Source organism: Xiphophorus maculatus, chromosome 7 (genome assembly GCF_002775205.1).
Source record: "Xiphophorus maculatus strain JP 163 A chromosome 7, X_maculatus-5.0-male, whole genome shotgun sequence".
Classification (NCBI taxonomy): domain Eukaryota; kingdom Metazoa; phylum Chordata; class Actinopteri; order Cyprinodontiformes; family Poeciliidae; genus Xiphophorus; species Xiphophorus maculatus.
In genome coordinates, this window is record NC_036449.1 from 6,482,481 (window position 1) to 6,497,818 (window position 15,338).

The 15,338-nt window shown below is 41.9% G+C and overlaps 1 protein-coding gene across 1 annotated transcript in view; it reads right to left on the reverse strand.

Annotated features, from left to right (window-relative positions):
• zmym2 (zinc finger MYM-type containing 2) overlaps positions 1–10,984 on the reverse strand; it is a 37,188-nt gene extending 26,204 nt beyond the window's left edge. Inside the window, exons 1-3 of the mRNA XM_023336888.1 lie at positions 10,910–10,984; positions 2,250–2,957; positions 618–780 (exon numbers count right to left, since the gene is read on the reverse strand). Of these exons, the coding sequence (XP_023192656.1) occupies positions 618–780; positions 2,250–2,942 (856 nt within the window). The 5' untranslated portion in view covers positions 2,943–2,957; positions 10,910–10,984. The remainder of the gene's footprint in view (positions 1–617; positions 781–2,249; positions 2,958–10,909) is intronic.
• Positions 10,985–15,338: the final 4,354 nt, after the last annotated feature.

Below are 15,338 nucleotides of genomic sequence, written 5' to 3' on the forward strand. Positions count from 1 at the left end.
ACAAAACATGTAGATAATAAAGAGCCTTAAGAGGTAATATAGACATTATATTGTACAGTACCTGCATAAATATCCGTCATTTTTCTAATATGAAAGATAACAGGGATCTTTAGTGAAACAGGAAGCAAGTAGTGCAAAATTGTGAAGTATGAGGATAATAACATTTTCAAAGATTTGTACAAAGATGGAGATGTTTAAAGGCTCTAAATTTAAAATTCTCAATACTGCAAACCCAGAAATTTCACTCCTTTAACTTTCTATGGATGCCTAAAAAAATTAACTGAAAATGTATTAAAACTTATTCAAACTGTTCTATATTCAATGTTTTTCCTCCTACCAAATCGTGTTTTTTGGGGGGGGGGTTTCAGATAAATTCCGCCCCAAAAATAAATCAAAGTTTATGGTTGTAATGTGAAAAAACGTGAAAAGGCTCGACTACTTTTGGGAGGCGTTTTAGTTAGTCCGCTACTCGTCGTGTTGGTCTCGGATGACGGCAGCGGGAGGCTTTAATTCTTCATGAGTGCTGCTAGCTGGCCCCATCTTCCAGGGACCAAATCGGCAAAGGGCCTACACTCTCACCCTTCACCTGACAGGAAACAGTTAACTCCAGGCGTTACCTGCTCCTTTGTGTGTCCCCGTGTCTCCGTTCTGAACCAGCTGGCTGGCGGAGCCTCGGCCGGGGTTAAAGGAGGCGGTTGGTCGAGCAGATGGGGTGTCAGGATTCAGACTGAAGGCACTGCTGATCTGCAGACCGTTCTCCTCTGTCTCGTTTTCATCCGCCTGAGGACAGATGCAGCAGAGGTTACAGGGTTTTCTTTTATCTTTTTCCCCCCATTCAGCAGAAACATCCGAAAGCAACGCGATGAAGAACCAATGACATTTGAAGGGCAATGTGATTTCTGTGATGCGGAAAACGCGGACGGGGATTGTTTAATTTGAGAAAGAAAATGGAATTCATAAGAAAACGAAAAAATTCACAGAATTAGCTGATATTGGAGGAAAGGGGATCATATACAGCAGTCTGTGTAGTATTTTGGCCACAGCAGCTCCTGTAGCTGCAGTTAGCTGGTAAAGCCGGGCTCTCCTCTCCACACAGAATGAACCGGTCAGCCATGGTGGGAAAAAAAAATTTCTAAAGTGTCGACGTCTTCACCTCGGAAATAAAGTTTTCTGTACATTTTGTCATTGCACTTTTGTTTGAAGGCACAAGGATACGACTTCTCAGAAACATAAAGAAGCTAGCCAACAGCTGGTCACGTCGGTTAATTCTTGAACATTTACATAAATCAGTAGACGTGAGAGTTGTAGGTGACTGTTGCTCTGAATCCCAAATTTTGGGTTCAACTCTAAAGCCTCATTAAAGGGGAGATTTTCTTATATTCTGCTAAAAACCTGATTCTTAGTTTTCCACATAATGTTTGAATTCTTTAAAACAAATGACTTTAACACCTTGTAAAACCAATGTTCTGTTAAACCACAGAAGTCTGTTATATATCTGAAACAGAATATTACTAAATGTGAAACTCTAGCTACTGATTTGTTCAATTTTTTCATTCACAACATAATCACATACTTTTGGGGTAAATAAAACAAGGTAAAAGGGCAGCACCGAGTGCCATTTTATAGCATAATCAAGTAACTATTGTACTTGTTGCATGTGTATCAAATATGACACCTTGAAATTGGGTCTCTGTGTCTTTATAAATTCCTGTTCTTCCTGAAACTCCGCCTTCAGGAGCTTATCACCACATTGTTCCTCTATTAACCTTTTAGCAACGTTTAGACCAGCATTATACAGAGAAGCAGCTCCAATAATGAGCTCAGCAGATATGCAGTTCTACCAGGTATTTGCTAACTGCTGCTGGCTAGTCTGAAGGAGCTGAGTGGGGGAAAGGTGGGGAAAGGTTGCTCTGCGAGGGAAGTTTGGAAACTGCAGCTCTGAGGAGGAGCTGCACCTCGAAGATGGAGCTACATCCACCCAGGTGTTTTCTGCAGCTGAATGTTTGCCATGAGAGATTAGAGGATTTCTCAAACATCCATAAAAGAATCAAAGCAACACTCCAGGTATGTTTCTGATGATGGAATAACTTCATAATAAAATAAAAAAAGTTGATTTTATGTCATACTTTGAAAGTGGAATTTGTAAAGCAATCAGACAGACTTCATAGGGCCTCAACTCGTTGTCCTAGTCGCTCTCCACCTAACAGAACCGCTTCATCGCCACCTGCGCTTCCAATGCTAATCCTCACCTCTCCGACAGCCACCGCTCCGCCTTGGAGGGACGTCACAGAGGTGATCATCAGGTTGATGTCGGCATGGGCATCGTCTGGATGTGGCGGCGTGTTGGCCGCCGAGCCCCTCTGGTTGCTGGAGCCCAGAGTGGTGACGCTGGAGATCCTGATCTCCGAGTCCGGGTCGTTGCTGCTGAGCGCGGCGGGTGAGTGGGAGGCGGAGGACTCCCCGGGGAGCGCAGGTGAGGGGGAAGAGTTTTCTTTCTGTTCACAGTCCTCCTCGTCGTCGATGACGATAGGCTCCGGGGCTGCGGTCCGAGGCTTCTGGGCCGCTGCCGCCGCCGCCGCCATGGATGCGTTGGAAGACGGAGGACAGTCGGGGCTCTTGGAAGGCGTTTCTGCTGCGTCCTCTGCCGCAGCGCCTGCATGCTCGGCACTCTCCGCGTCGGGTCCGTCTGGAGAAGAGGTAGCAGCAGCAGCGGGAAGCGGCTGGGAAGCCTCCTCCTCTACAAGAACAACATCATCATCGTCATTGTCCTCTGTGCCACCCTCCTTTGTGGCTTCGTCTCCCGTTTCCATGGACACCGGCTCCCCAGACTCCTCGGCGGGAGGTGAGGATGGCGGCTGGGAGGAAGGAGTGGCGTCGAGAAGCTCCGCCTTCTCCTCCGCGTCCTCTGCCACAACAGGGCTTGGCTCTGACTCCCCATCCATCGCTAAGGCAACCACCTGGCGAGTCAAACAGAAGCCGTTTAGGACGCAATTAGGAGGCGGCCTGCGCCAGTAATTAGTTTTATAATGTCTGACAGCTGGACAGGTAGCTCAGGTATCCCCTGAAGTAAAACCCATGGTTGCCATGGTTTCACCCTGTTTATGGCTTGAGATCGTTCTCCATTTTTTTCCCCTATTAAATTTAGTTGCACTATCCCTTTAAAACATCCGTTTTCACATTTGTTTTTCCCTCCAGCTTCTCCTAAATCTGTGCTTTGACTTCATAGAATCTGCAACATTTCTCTGGAGGAGTGAAAATGCACGTCTTGGCGTCGCCGTAGTGACGATGTGCGATTTAGGTCAAGCATTTCGATTATTTATTACCATTACAAGAATCAAATAAAAAAGGATGCAATTAATTACAGCTACAGGAAATATGTCATTAACCACTCGAGTAATTAACTTATTAGCAAAATTAAACCTAACAAAACCTATTTTCTTTAGTATTTTCGCAGATGGAATCTAAATTATTTTACTTGAAATAAAGATGAATTAATTGGGTTAGTTTTTCTAAAAATAACTCCCTTTCTTTAGCCATATATTAGATTAACATCTAAATCCCTTCAATTAAGTGTAATTTATTAGCGCTAGGCTGAAAGACAGTAGGTTGCTTAACTTTTTTTGTGTTTACTATAACAACTAAAAAACGCAACAGATGCAACAGTGTTTCTGATGTATTGAGGAATAACCTGTGTAGAAATAGAGAAATCATGGATTATTAAGTCTCTAAACAAAGTTGCCCTTCAAAAAATATTAATGAGAATGAAAAAGATCAAGCTCATTTTAATTTATCCTGCAATTAATTGATTAACTGCAAGAGGCTTAACTGGGATGGCGCAGCTTTTAGCTTGACCTGGGATCTGATAAATGCCGCCACGACGATAAGAGTTGTAGGAAATAAACAGAAACATGACTAAGCAGTGACAATGTCTTCCTGGTTTAATCACAAACAGATGCCTGATAGAGATGGGAAAAGTAAAGATCAATATATTGAAGATGTATTTGACCAAATCTATTGGTTTTAAAGTAGGAATGCACCGACCGCAGTTCTCTGGCCGATCACAGATTACCAATCTTTTTTCTTTTTTTTTGTACCCCTCCAGGGGGTCTTTTGTGGGCTCTAGTGTCCCTTATATGAAAGTAGGCTGACAGGAAACGGGGAAAGAGACGGGGGAAGACATGCAGCAAACATCGCCGGATCCGGGAGTCGAACTCGCGACGGCAGCGTCGAGGACTCAAGGCCTCACGCTATCCCCTATGCCACCACGGAACGCCCAGATTACCGATCTTTAAAAAGCCTAACCTGCCAATGATGATTTTGGCCAACACCAATATTTTTTGTCTGAAAAAGTGCTAAATATAACAAGGAAGTTGCTGAGTTGACAACAGTGGGGTGACTATTGTCAACTATAAACGTGCAGACATGACATGCCGGGCCAATCTATCAATTGAATCTCTCTCACAGCAGAGCAGAAGAGGTCAGTGGCTGATTTTTAGACCATGGCTGAGGTGCATAAGATCGGTTTCACACGTATCAGCCGATCACCGATCAAATCAGCATTGATAAATCGGTTGGCCGATAAATCAGTGGACAAAAACACTGCTCTTAAAAAAAACAACTCGTTTTCAAATAGGCGTTTACAGGATACCTGTTACATAAAGAGGAGACATTCTTCTCACTAAACGCAACATAGTAGCTGCATTTTATGATGTTTTCTAATATACTGATGCTTGTATGGAACAAAGAGTGGGAAAAAATAATAAAAATAATAACCCAAAACAATAAATTTTTGAGGATTTTCAACAACATTAATTGGAATTTATTGTTAGGATAAATCCAGTTTTCTATTATATAAAAAAACATATCATAACTGGGAGGGGGCGATATGACGGTACAAGTTTTATTACCGTATTTTGCCACACTGTTGTGATAAAGTGACAATAAGAACTAGTTATTACTTATTTACTGAGTAACTGTCGCATAAAGATGTCTAATTTATATCACTAAGCTGCACACAGTAACTTCATTTAACTGTGTTTTCAGATTGTATTGATATTTATTGATACTCTCATTGAACAAGCCATGGCGAAAATAGTCAAATTAATCTCAACAATACAGAAAGTCGTGAGGGTTTCTAAACATATTTGGAATTTGTTGTAAAAACGATAAATCAGAATTCATCACGATAAATAATACGATAAATGCCCACCTCTAATGCAGCAGAGCTACCTTCAGACAAATCCCTGCTCCAACACACCTGAACCAACCAGAGGCCTTCTCTCACCTGCTGCCTTCCACTTCTCCGCAAAAAGGTGCTCACTCGTCGTCCTTGGCAACCGGTGAAGCTACACCTTAGTTGCCAGGGTGACGGTAAGGCCCACTGCCTCTAAAAAGTCTGGCTCTCTGTGTGCCTCATCTGGGGGATGTTGATTTAGTGATCGCCATACCAACAGGAGTAATACATAACTTATGAATGGAGCTTAAACGGCGAGGCGGACTCTAAGCACCAAAGACGAACGGCAGAACTCTGCAGCCAGGGAGAACGTTTTGAGGATGTGCGCGGTGTGAAAGCTGGTTGCGTTTGTGTCACGTAGCAGTCGGGGTGGCTGCGAGCCCCATACATCATGTCGCCGCCGACAGCTACGTGAACGGATGCGCTGATCTTTGAAGCTCGTCATTCCCCTCAACAGACAGGAAGAGCCTGAGCGCACACAGACATCTCCCTGAGCCAGAGCAGAGGCCAGGCGGCGCTTCGTCCCCAGAACCACAACATCCTGGTGGCCATTTTGATCCCAGCACCATGCCACGGCTGCATCTCGGTGGGAGGGGGTTGAGGTGGGTTTCGGGGGGTAAGGAAGTGCCCGGTCACACACTATTTCACAGCTTTTTTTATTACTTCAGTCAAGCTGAATTTCAGCATGGCGGATTTTCTGTCGTTTTAAGTTCCTGATGAGGCAGGAGAAAATCCCCCGGTCCTGTTTTTTTTCACCCCCCAGATCTGAACCAGAGCCGGGTGCAGCCAGCGGATGACCCCCCGGCCTCCCTGTGAAACGTCACATGGTTCTAAACTGGGACACATCCTACTTTAACTGGTGACGACTCATCATAGGCTACCAAGATGTCAAGTTTCAGGGCATATTTTAAAAGCGACACACACTGTTTGTTCCTCCAAACATGTTCCTTCTTCTCTGAACTTTTTTAATTAAGGACAGGGTAAGTAAAAACAATCGTTTTACAACTGTTTAGCCAGTTGTAAAACACTCCAGGAGGCCCAGCGCACATTACATGTTTTAATGAATATGGATAAAAGAAAACCTCCTGGCTGCTTAAACATCACAAAGAATAAGAAGACGTGTGTATTGAGATGCACATAACCAACCGGACAATCTTTTATAATACGCACAAGTAAGTTATAAATAAAATGTAAACACTATGATCAAACATAACATTGTTTTATTGAGTTTTAAATTAAGTTTAAGGTTTTAAATTTAAAACTACACTGAAAATTTGCAATGCCATGTTCAACATCAGGGCTGCAGCTAACGATTACTTTAGTAATCAGTTATTCTAACGATTAATCAAATTTAAAATGATACGACTCCGCAGATTTTTTACTTTAACCCCTTAAACTACAAGAAATGCATTAAAATATTAAAGCAAATATTTTCATTCCTTTTTTAAATAAAAAATATATATTTTAATTGTCTAAAATGCGATAACATAGCACTACTGCCATGTATGTTAACCAGGTGAAGCTAAAGGTATGCCTCTAGAGGAGAACTGAGCAAAACATATTTACAGACAAAGTTTTTTATTTTTATATTAAATACCAAATGTGAAAATTTGTATAGTTTTGGCTGAATTACTGCTCTGAGGGTGTTGCTATTTCAGCAAATGGCCTTTGAGTTTGTACATTCCAGTTAATTCGACTCATCAAATTAATCCAACTAATCGTGATTAATCCAATCGGGGTTTTCCTCAGTGTATTATAAGCCTGGCGGGTCACCAGGCTTTATTTGTGCCCCCACCAGGCTTAGCATTGTTAATTTATCTTAGGTTTTTTGTAATTATTGCCTTTCTTTAAAGACTATATAGTTGGTGTTTAGTTATTAATAATCCACTCTTCCAAAAATGCAAACTATCAAGTAACATTTTCAAATTTCATGTCAACTTTAAACATTTTTTTAACTCAAAAACATGGCGGCCGGCTGAATGACTGCCCTAGCGCCCCAAGCATCGAGCTTAGCAAGTTTTCCGGGGGAAACCCTGCCAACTAATTACGATTAATCATTTCAGCCCTATTCAACATAACAGAAAAATAATAGTTTATTTTAGTTAGTTAGACAATATTTTAATTGCATTAATTAAGGCAAGACTATGAAGTATTCAACACTAAATATATACATATATATATATAAATAAAAAAAGCTATGTTTTGTGATTTTTTCCCAAACAGAAGACAAGCTAAAAGACATGCATGTCCCAATAAGGTAGGCAATTAACTGGAAGAAAAATATTTCCCAGTATAAACATCTAACATTTGTTTTTTTTTTAAATGTGTAAACAAAGATCTGGTATGGCTAATGTATGCAGCAGCATAGCTTCGTCTCTGTGTTTCTGGCAATTTTGCATCATATTTTCTTTGGCAATCCACCAGAGTCAGCAGGGTGGGTTGCCATGGATTCGCTGCTGCTGGATGTGAATCCATAGCCAAGAGTTGATTGGAGTGTAGACAGAGGGGGAAAAAAAAAAAAAAGAACCTTGATGGGGGGGGACTCAGTCTGATGCAACACAGTAACGGGGCTACCAGTAAGTAGCTAATAGCATGTTTACTAGAGGTGCACCGATTGCAGTTTTCTGGCCGATCACCAATCTTTAAAAAAAAAGAAAAAGCCTGATCTGCCAATTCCGATGTGGTTATGATCCCAATTATCTCAGAAAGATTCTAGCAAAGTACAGTATAGGCCAATAAAAGATTCTCATAGAATGAAGAAAAAAAGTCTCTTTGGGTCACTTTGAGCATCGTCCTAAATGTAAACATATGGCCCTGTGTGTTGTGTTTTTTTTACTCATAACTTTTCAGTTTCAGTATAGTTTATATTTAAACATGCAAATGAGCATAAATGAGCTGCTGGTTCAAAAATATACCAATTAACAGTCGGTATTATGTCACTGCTATCAAGGTACAATGACGTTTTAAAACTGAAATTACTTTCCATCCTATTGTGAAAGTGAAAATTGGAGTTATAACTCTTGCACTACGTTGATTCTAGATGAAGTGTCAGGCTGACAGGTGTTTTTAACCTCTACGAAGGAAGTGTAGCAGTGTCGCGCCTCCTCCACCTCTTGCTGCACCCAGCTGGTTAGCTGGCTGAAACAAAACCACTAGGCATTTCCCCTCACACAGAAGAAAGAAAAATGTTGCTATTTAGAAACAAACTTTGCATAAAAACGTGAAAATCATTACCTTATAATATTATTTTAGCAGTAGAAGGAATAACTGCTTGGTCTTCCATTTAAAAACCAATACAATCATTTATGTTTTTAAACGTTTGTGTTAGTAGGGTCTGCAAATGCTGCAAAAACATTCAAACCTACAGTAATCGAGATCTGCTTTCCTGCAAAACACTGAAGCTGAATGAGGAAGACTCGCTGCGTCTGCTCACGTGACAGGAAGCTCACAGCAAAACAAAATGTCAGTCTTCATGTTTTTTTTTTTTTTCTTTTGTAGCAGCTCCTAAACCCAGATCCGCTCCCAAAGCAGCTGCACGTAGCAGCAGCATTACCTCGTAAGCCAGAACACCAGGCTGATGTCATCAGACCACATGTGTTGAGGTAACATCTGTTTGCAAATGCCATGGTAACCGGTGGTAAAATACTGTGGACAATGTGGAGCACTACTCACCCCCCCCCCCCCAAAGCCAAGCCGCAAAAAGCAATGGACGCCAGTCGTTTTTTCTTTTTTGCAGCCTGCCAGCCTCATGAATGGGGGGAGGTGGAGGGATGGATGAATATCAGTGCAAAGCAGTGGCGCTCTAAAGGGGGAAAAAATAGACTGAGTTCAGACTGCAATGCAGAGCTGCGAGACAGTCTGCATGCACGTGGATGAGAGACGAAAAAAAAAACGAGGATCCGGCCACTAATGAGCTCTGACATGTAACCTTGCTCCCATAGTCAACACCAGGTGGACACAGATAAGGAGGGGCCGGGCGGTGTGTTACAGAGACCCGCCTACCCTGCAACAAAACCTGCTTCATGGGGGCAAAGCAGCCTCTGCGCCACATCACCATAGGTGCCCCTCTACCTTTCCAGCACCATCCGGCTTGCGCAGATATGCAGCATTTGCCCCCCTTTTGCTCTAAAGAAGAAGAAGACAGCATATCTTATTCAAATTAAAAAGCATGAGCTCATTATATAAGTATTATGTCACTGAGGATGTGATGCGTAATGCGCAGCCACCACAACATCATAGCAGCTGATGAGTTGGGGTAAAAAAATAAAAAAGAAAGAAAGAAAGATAGAAACTGGTTACCTGGCAGCAGAGAGATGAAACTACAAACCCTGAACTACAGCTAATGAGATTTAATGGGACGAAAAAAATATATATTGACCACAGGAAGGCAGCGTGTAGCAGGATTTCAGGCCGTGTCCTTGATAATTTACCAGGACTTGGAGCGGCCACCATAGCGGCAAATGAGGTCCAGGGGCCCGGTTACCACGGGGGGGACTACTTCCCCCCTCCATACACCCGCTCCACTTCCACCCAATTCTCCTTCCGTTTCCCTTTTGCTTCTCAGCGCTTTATCCTGACTTAACTTACCGATGACTAGAGCTGCTCCAAAACTTTGATCAAAGACAGTGAAGCCAGCTACCTGGGCTGCGCAACTCTTCCATAAATAACCCGAGTTGGAGGAAAAGCTAGCCTCCAAGTTGGAGGGAGGAAGGAGGAGAGGGAGGGGGGTATTCAGGAGAAAACGTGGTTCAGGGTGTTCCGTTTCCACCCCTGCCTGCCCTTCCTGGCGCAAACAGCCATTGGATTAGCGGCGGATAGAGGGGAGGAGAGCCGACACAGACTGCGCCATTGTTAAAACGCCGCTAAAAAAAAAAAAAAAAGAAAGAAAAAACGACAACAACTTGCCAAGATTGAAACGCACATTTTGCACACAATACACAGCTCGACAACCAGAAATAACCCCGTCACCATCCTCCCCCCCCCCCCAAAAGAAAACGTTTGCAAACGTTTATAATCGCACACACCCCCATCCTGTTGGGCCCTTTTATGCTGTCTGGTGCACCACATATACCAATTACATCAAAACCGGCCCGAAATTCAGCTAAAAACGCCAACATTTATGATACCTGTCACGTTGGGGTTTTAATTGGAAAGTTAGCCTGCACATAGTCCACCCTGGCGCAATCAGTGGCAAATATACCGGCCCCCACTAGGGGCGCCCTTCCCCATTCGCTTCTCATGAACTGCCTTTATTTATGTCATGCGCTGGAGATGGTAGACGCGAATAAATCGCATTTACGTTGTATGCTTGACGGTTACAAAAATCCAGGTGTTAGTCATTAGTCACGGAACCAGATAACATCGAGCCCTCTCCCACCCCCCTCCACACACCTCCCACAACCCCCCAGCGGAAAGCAGCACTGCCTGCTGTCCGCCATTAGGGAGCCAACGGAACAATACTGGAGACTAGAGGCGGCAGCGGCCACAGTCCGCGGAGCCGGGGAGGAAAGCTAGACGAATTAACTGTTTATTCAGCTCTCAGTGCATCTCCTTTGGTCGCTGTGACTCCACAGAGCCTCCCCAGGGACCCCACCGGGCCCCCCACACAAGTTCCCGAAACTTTAATCAATTAGGCACGAAAGTGGGAAATAAAACCCTTGTGGGAAATATTCTTACCGGAGGAGAGCTCGAAACGCTGTAGCGCCACTTTTGTGCCTTGACATTAATCCGAGAGGGAAGCGCGTGCGCACTACGCAGAGCCCTTCACGTTCCTCGCAAAGATCGTCTATAGCACAAGCAGCCCACTCCCCGTTGAGTACGTGGTCTTAGGAGGTTCACGTTCCAGAGAAGTCTCTTCAAATCCATTATTGTTTATTACGAAATAATAAACAAAATCTCTGTACCCTCTGAATTACGAACTCCAATGCATTTTATTGGAATTTTATTTGCTTCTCCAACAGATTACCTCAAGACATGTCCAGTTGTAATGGCAACTATTTGTTTTACACAGAATGGCAGTGGTGCCCAAAGTCGGTCCTCGAGGGCCGGTATCCTGCATGTTTTAGTTCTCTCCCAGGTTTAACGCACCTGGATCCAATGATGGCTCCAGAGGCCTAAGAAGAACACTGACATGCTGAAAAGGTTGTTACTACCACCAGGGAGAGAACTAAAATGTGCAGGATGCCGGGCCTTCACTGACCGACTGGACTCAGGGAGCTAAATATAAACCCACATACTATTTTAAACCATTTTTTAGCAAAAACTGCTGAACACCTTCCAGTTTATGACAATTAAAGAGTGAAGCAATTATTAGTGGACTAATGGAGTGCAAGGTATTAGAACTGAAAAGGATAGAAGCGTCCTTTACCACATTAAAATATGTAAAAAAAAAAAACAAACAAACAAAAAAAACATTCATTCATAATGGTTTTTCTCAATTTTTTTTTCTATTCATAAAAAGATGAACATGTAAAATAATATTTCTGTAAACATATATTTTATGATAATGATTAAAAAAATAGATTCAATTTTATGATGAAAGATATTTATTATTTTCTGATTATAAGTAATTTAAAAAAAAAAATTATTCGTGCTTTTGTCAAATTTCCCCTCCAGTTTGCTGAGGTCCCTCTGGCGCCCCCTGGTGGCACCCCAAGGGGCCGCGGCCCTCACTTTGAAAAAAAACTGGGGTTGGTCGCAACATTTTTTCAACAATTCTGTATTAAATATAATTTTTCACCGGTTTTATGTAATTTTCGGAGAAGCGAAAGTTTGATTTTTGAATAGCCGCAGGTCATAAGCATAAAACGTCAACAAAACGTGTTTTCTGATGCGTTTTTTCAGTAGCCAGAAACAGTGGCAGAGTGAAACCTCTCTCGCACATTATCCTATCTAAAGGGCTACTATTTATTTTTTTTATTTTTTCTCTTTTCGTTTTTTCCTCAATATTTCTTTCGTCCGTCGCGCAAGCGCAGCAGCGGCAGCAATCAGCGGTGCGTGGCTGGCAATTAAAACGCTCCCATTACGTTAATTGCATTTTATCGATGCATATCATGTTTCTCATGACAACTGACTGGCAGTTCAGCTCGGAAGTGAGCGTTTATTAAAGTTGGAAAGCTGTTTGTTTTTTTTTTGTTTTTTTTCTTTTCTCTCTCATAGGTAAAACAAGCTGCTGCTGCGTTGCACAGAGCGCGCGCGGGTCCAATCAGAAGCAGGGATCAGGGTTGAGAGAGTTCATGTTGTCAGCTGTGTTGGTCGGTACGACGTCGGGTTTCCCCACTAATTTCATCCAGACGTGTGCCAGAAACCAAGAGGCCAGGAAAAGCAGTTAATAACCACCAAGATCTATAAAAAAAAAAAAAAAAAAAAAAAAAAAAAAAAAAAAAAGCCACCTTCCTAATTCGCACTAAATATGCGAACAGGACAGGATGTTGAGGGGGGGAAAAAAATGCATATTCGTGCGATAAGAACTAATCTCTGATCAAAGCAGATCCATTTTGAATCAGAGGAAGGCTTTCATTGGGGTTAATCTGGCGCGTTTTGTGAACAGATGATGGCAACATGGCGGACCAGGTGCGTTCAGGTCTCTCCGAAATGCGCAGATCTGATTTGTGACCCCCGGATGATGGCGCAGAAAACATCTCTGGTTATGTGGCCGCACACATCTCGAAAACACAACACGGTATTCCAGAAAGCGGGTCCATGATTCATTTTATTAGTTCCAAATCAGTCACATGGAGTCGCTGCTGGGGTTGCCAGATCCGCCTATTGTGTCCTGCACAAAATGTCTGAGATTTCCGCTTGCATACAAGCGCAAAGATAAGCGCCCTACAAAATTGGATTAAATTTCACAAATCTAACGCCGTGTGTGTGTGCGCGCGCGCGCGGGTGTGTGCCAGGTATTTATATCCTTATGGGAACCTATTTCTGCCTACAATGTGGGATTATGGGGACCATTGCTCCTTGTCGGGATGTTTTCTTGGTCCCCATGAGGGAAATTGTTGTTTTTGAGTCAGTGGTTAGGTCTGTGATGGTTAGGTTTAGGGTAAAGGTTAAGGTAAGGATTAGGTATGTGATGGTTAGGGTTAGGCTTTAGAAATGAATGGAAGTGAATGTGAAGTCCCCACAAGTGATGAAAACACGACTGTGTGTGTGTGCGTGGATGAACTCCATATGCAGAAAGCATTAAATTTTGCTCACGTGATTCGTTTTTATTTGTGTTTATATAGAGCAAAATATTATTATTAGGGCCCGCTCACGTTAATCACATATAATCCAGTTCAGTCTTATAGTTTGTTATAATCCAACATTCAGATGTGACTGTGATCCTAATTAAACTAATTCAGTTCACCTTATTTGTGTAGGTGAACAGACTGATTTATACACCTAACCTAACAAAAACGATTCAACCAATCAGATTTCAGTTAGGTCCTGGAACAGAAGTGACATATTGAAAAAGGGCCACTATTTTCATCAGGTCACTAACTTTGCAGCACTTTTCCATCCTGTGAAATCATGCGGCAACCATGATTAAAGTTATGGATGGCAGCAACCGAGAGGGAAAAAACAGAGAACGCAAAGTTAATGGCAGCAAGAATGGCATGAAAAGTGTAACTGGAGAGTAGTAGGAGAAAGTAGCACGGTGAGACAAAAAAAGAGATCTGTATGCTCTAAATTTTATATAGAAATATTCTATTATTATTATTATTATGGACTTTTCAAGGTTTTATTTGTCAGAATTATTTGAATTCAGAACATATTTTTGGAAGATCCAAATTCATAGATTACTTACAAATATTCCTCCAGTCAGATCACTGTGCCACGTTAAAAAAAAAAAAAAGATAATAATAATGTTTTCCTGTTTTGAATAAGCAGATATTGCATTATTCCTTTAAAATTAGCAGGATTTTTTATTTGTATTTTTTGAACCGGTATTTATTAGCTCTTGAAAACTTGAAAAGTGGTCGCCGTTCATTTTACCATTTTGATGCAATGTAAGTTTTATTTATTTTTACTTTTTCAGCATTTCCTTCTGCAAAGTTTGGCCGTCAAACAAGTAAGCCTTTGTTATCTGGACCATCTTAGTTTTTCTGCATCACATGCGTTTCCTTTTATGGTGGGAGAGTACCAAGCCTGAAGTAAAAAAAAAAAAAAACAAGTTCCAGCTTAGCACAGATAGAAAGAACCTTCTCTTATTCTCTTTATAAAGATGGATCAAGCATCTTCCAACAGAACCCACAAAGATCAATGTCCAGGTGAAAAACATCTGACTTTAAGACTTTCAGTGGAAGAAGTGAAGGAATAAAAGCTGATCACTTTTGCAGAAAATTTCACGTGCAGTCCAAGTGACCAGAGAGCATAAATTTTGAAGTCTGCCCACAAATTCAGGTTCCGACTTTGACTAGGTCATTCTGACACATTTGATCTAAACCACTCAGCCGTAGTTCTGGCTGTGTGTTTTGGGGTTACTGGGTTTGATGATGATGCTGATGCTGCACATATGCACTGTACAAAAAGAGATTCCCCTTACTGTTTGCCATTAAATCAACGTAAATATTTGCAGTTTTACTTCACTAAGAATTACCAATGGTATTTTTACTTAATAAATACCAAAAAATGGTTAAGATTTTTTTTTGTTTGTTTTGGAGAATTTTTAAAAGCTTTCTTTAATTTCAGAAGTTTACACTAATCGAAGCTGCTGTGTCTTTGCACGATTTCAGTAACACCTCATGTTGTCACGTCTTTGTAGTCTTCTGATTCGTGTTCATTTTCAAGATTGGACTGATTGGAGAACAGCCGGAAAACCGCACAACTATGGGAACGTTAAAAAAACATTTCAGCTTAGTCATGTCCAAAACTGACCGAGACAGACCAGTTTTGGACTGGTCCAAAACCAGTCCAAAACTGGTCTTGGACTGGACTAGAAGTCTGAAAGTCTTCTAGCTGAAAGTCTAAGGAGACTTTCAGCTAGAAGTGTCGACTCAGGGGGATTCAGAATTTCATTTGACAGGAAATCACAAAAACTGTAAATTGTTTTCCTTCCAATGGACTACTTAGTGTTTGTCTTTCACATTAAATTTCCATCAAACCACACTGGATTTGTTCC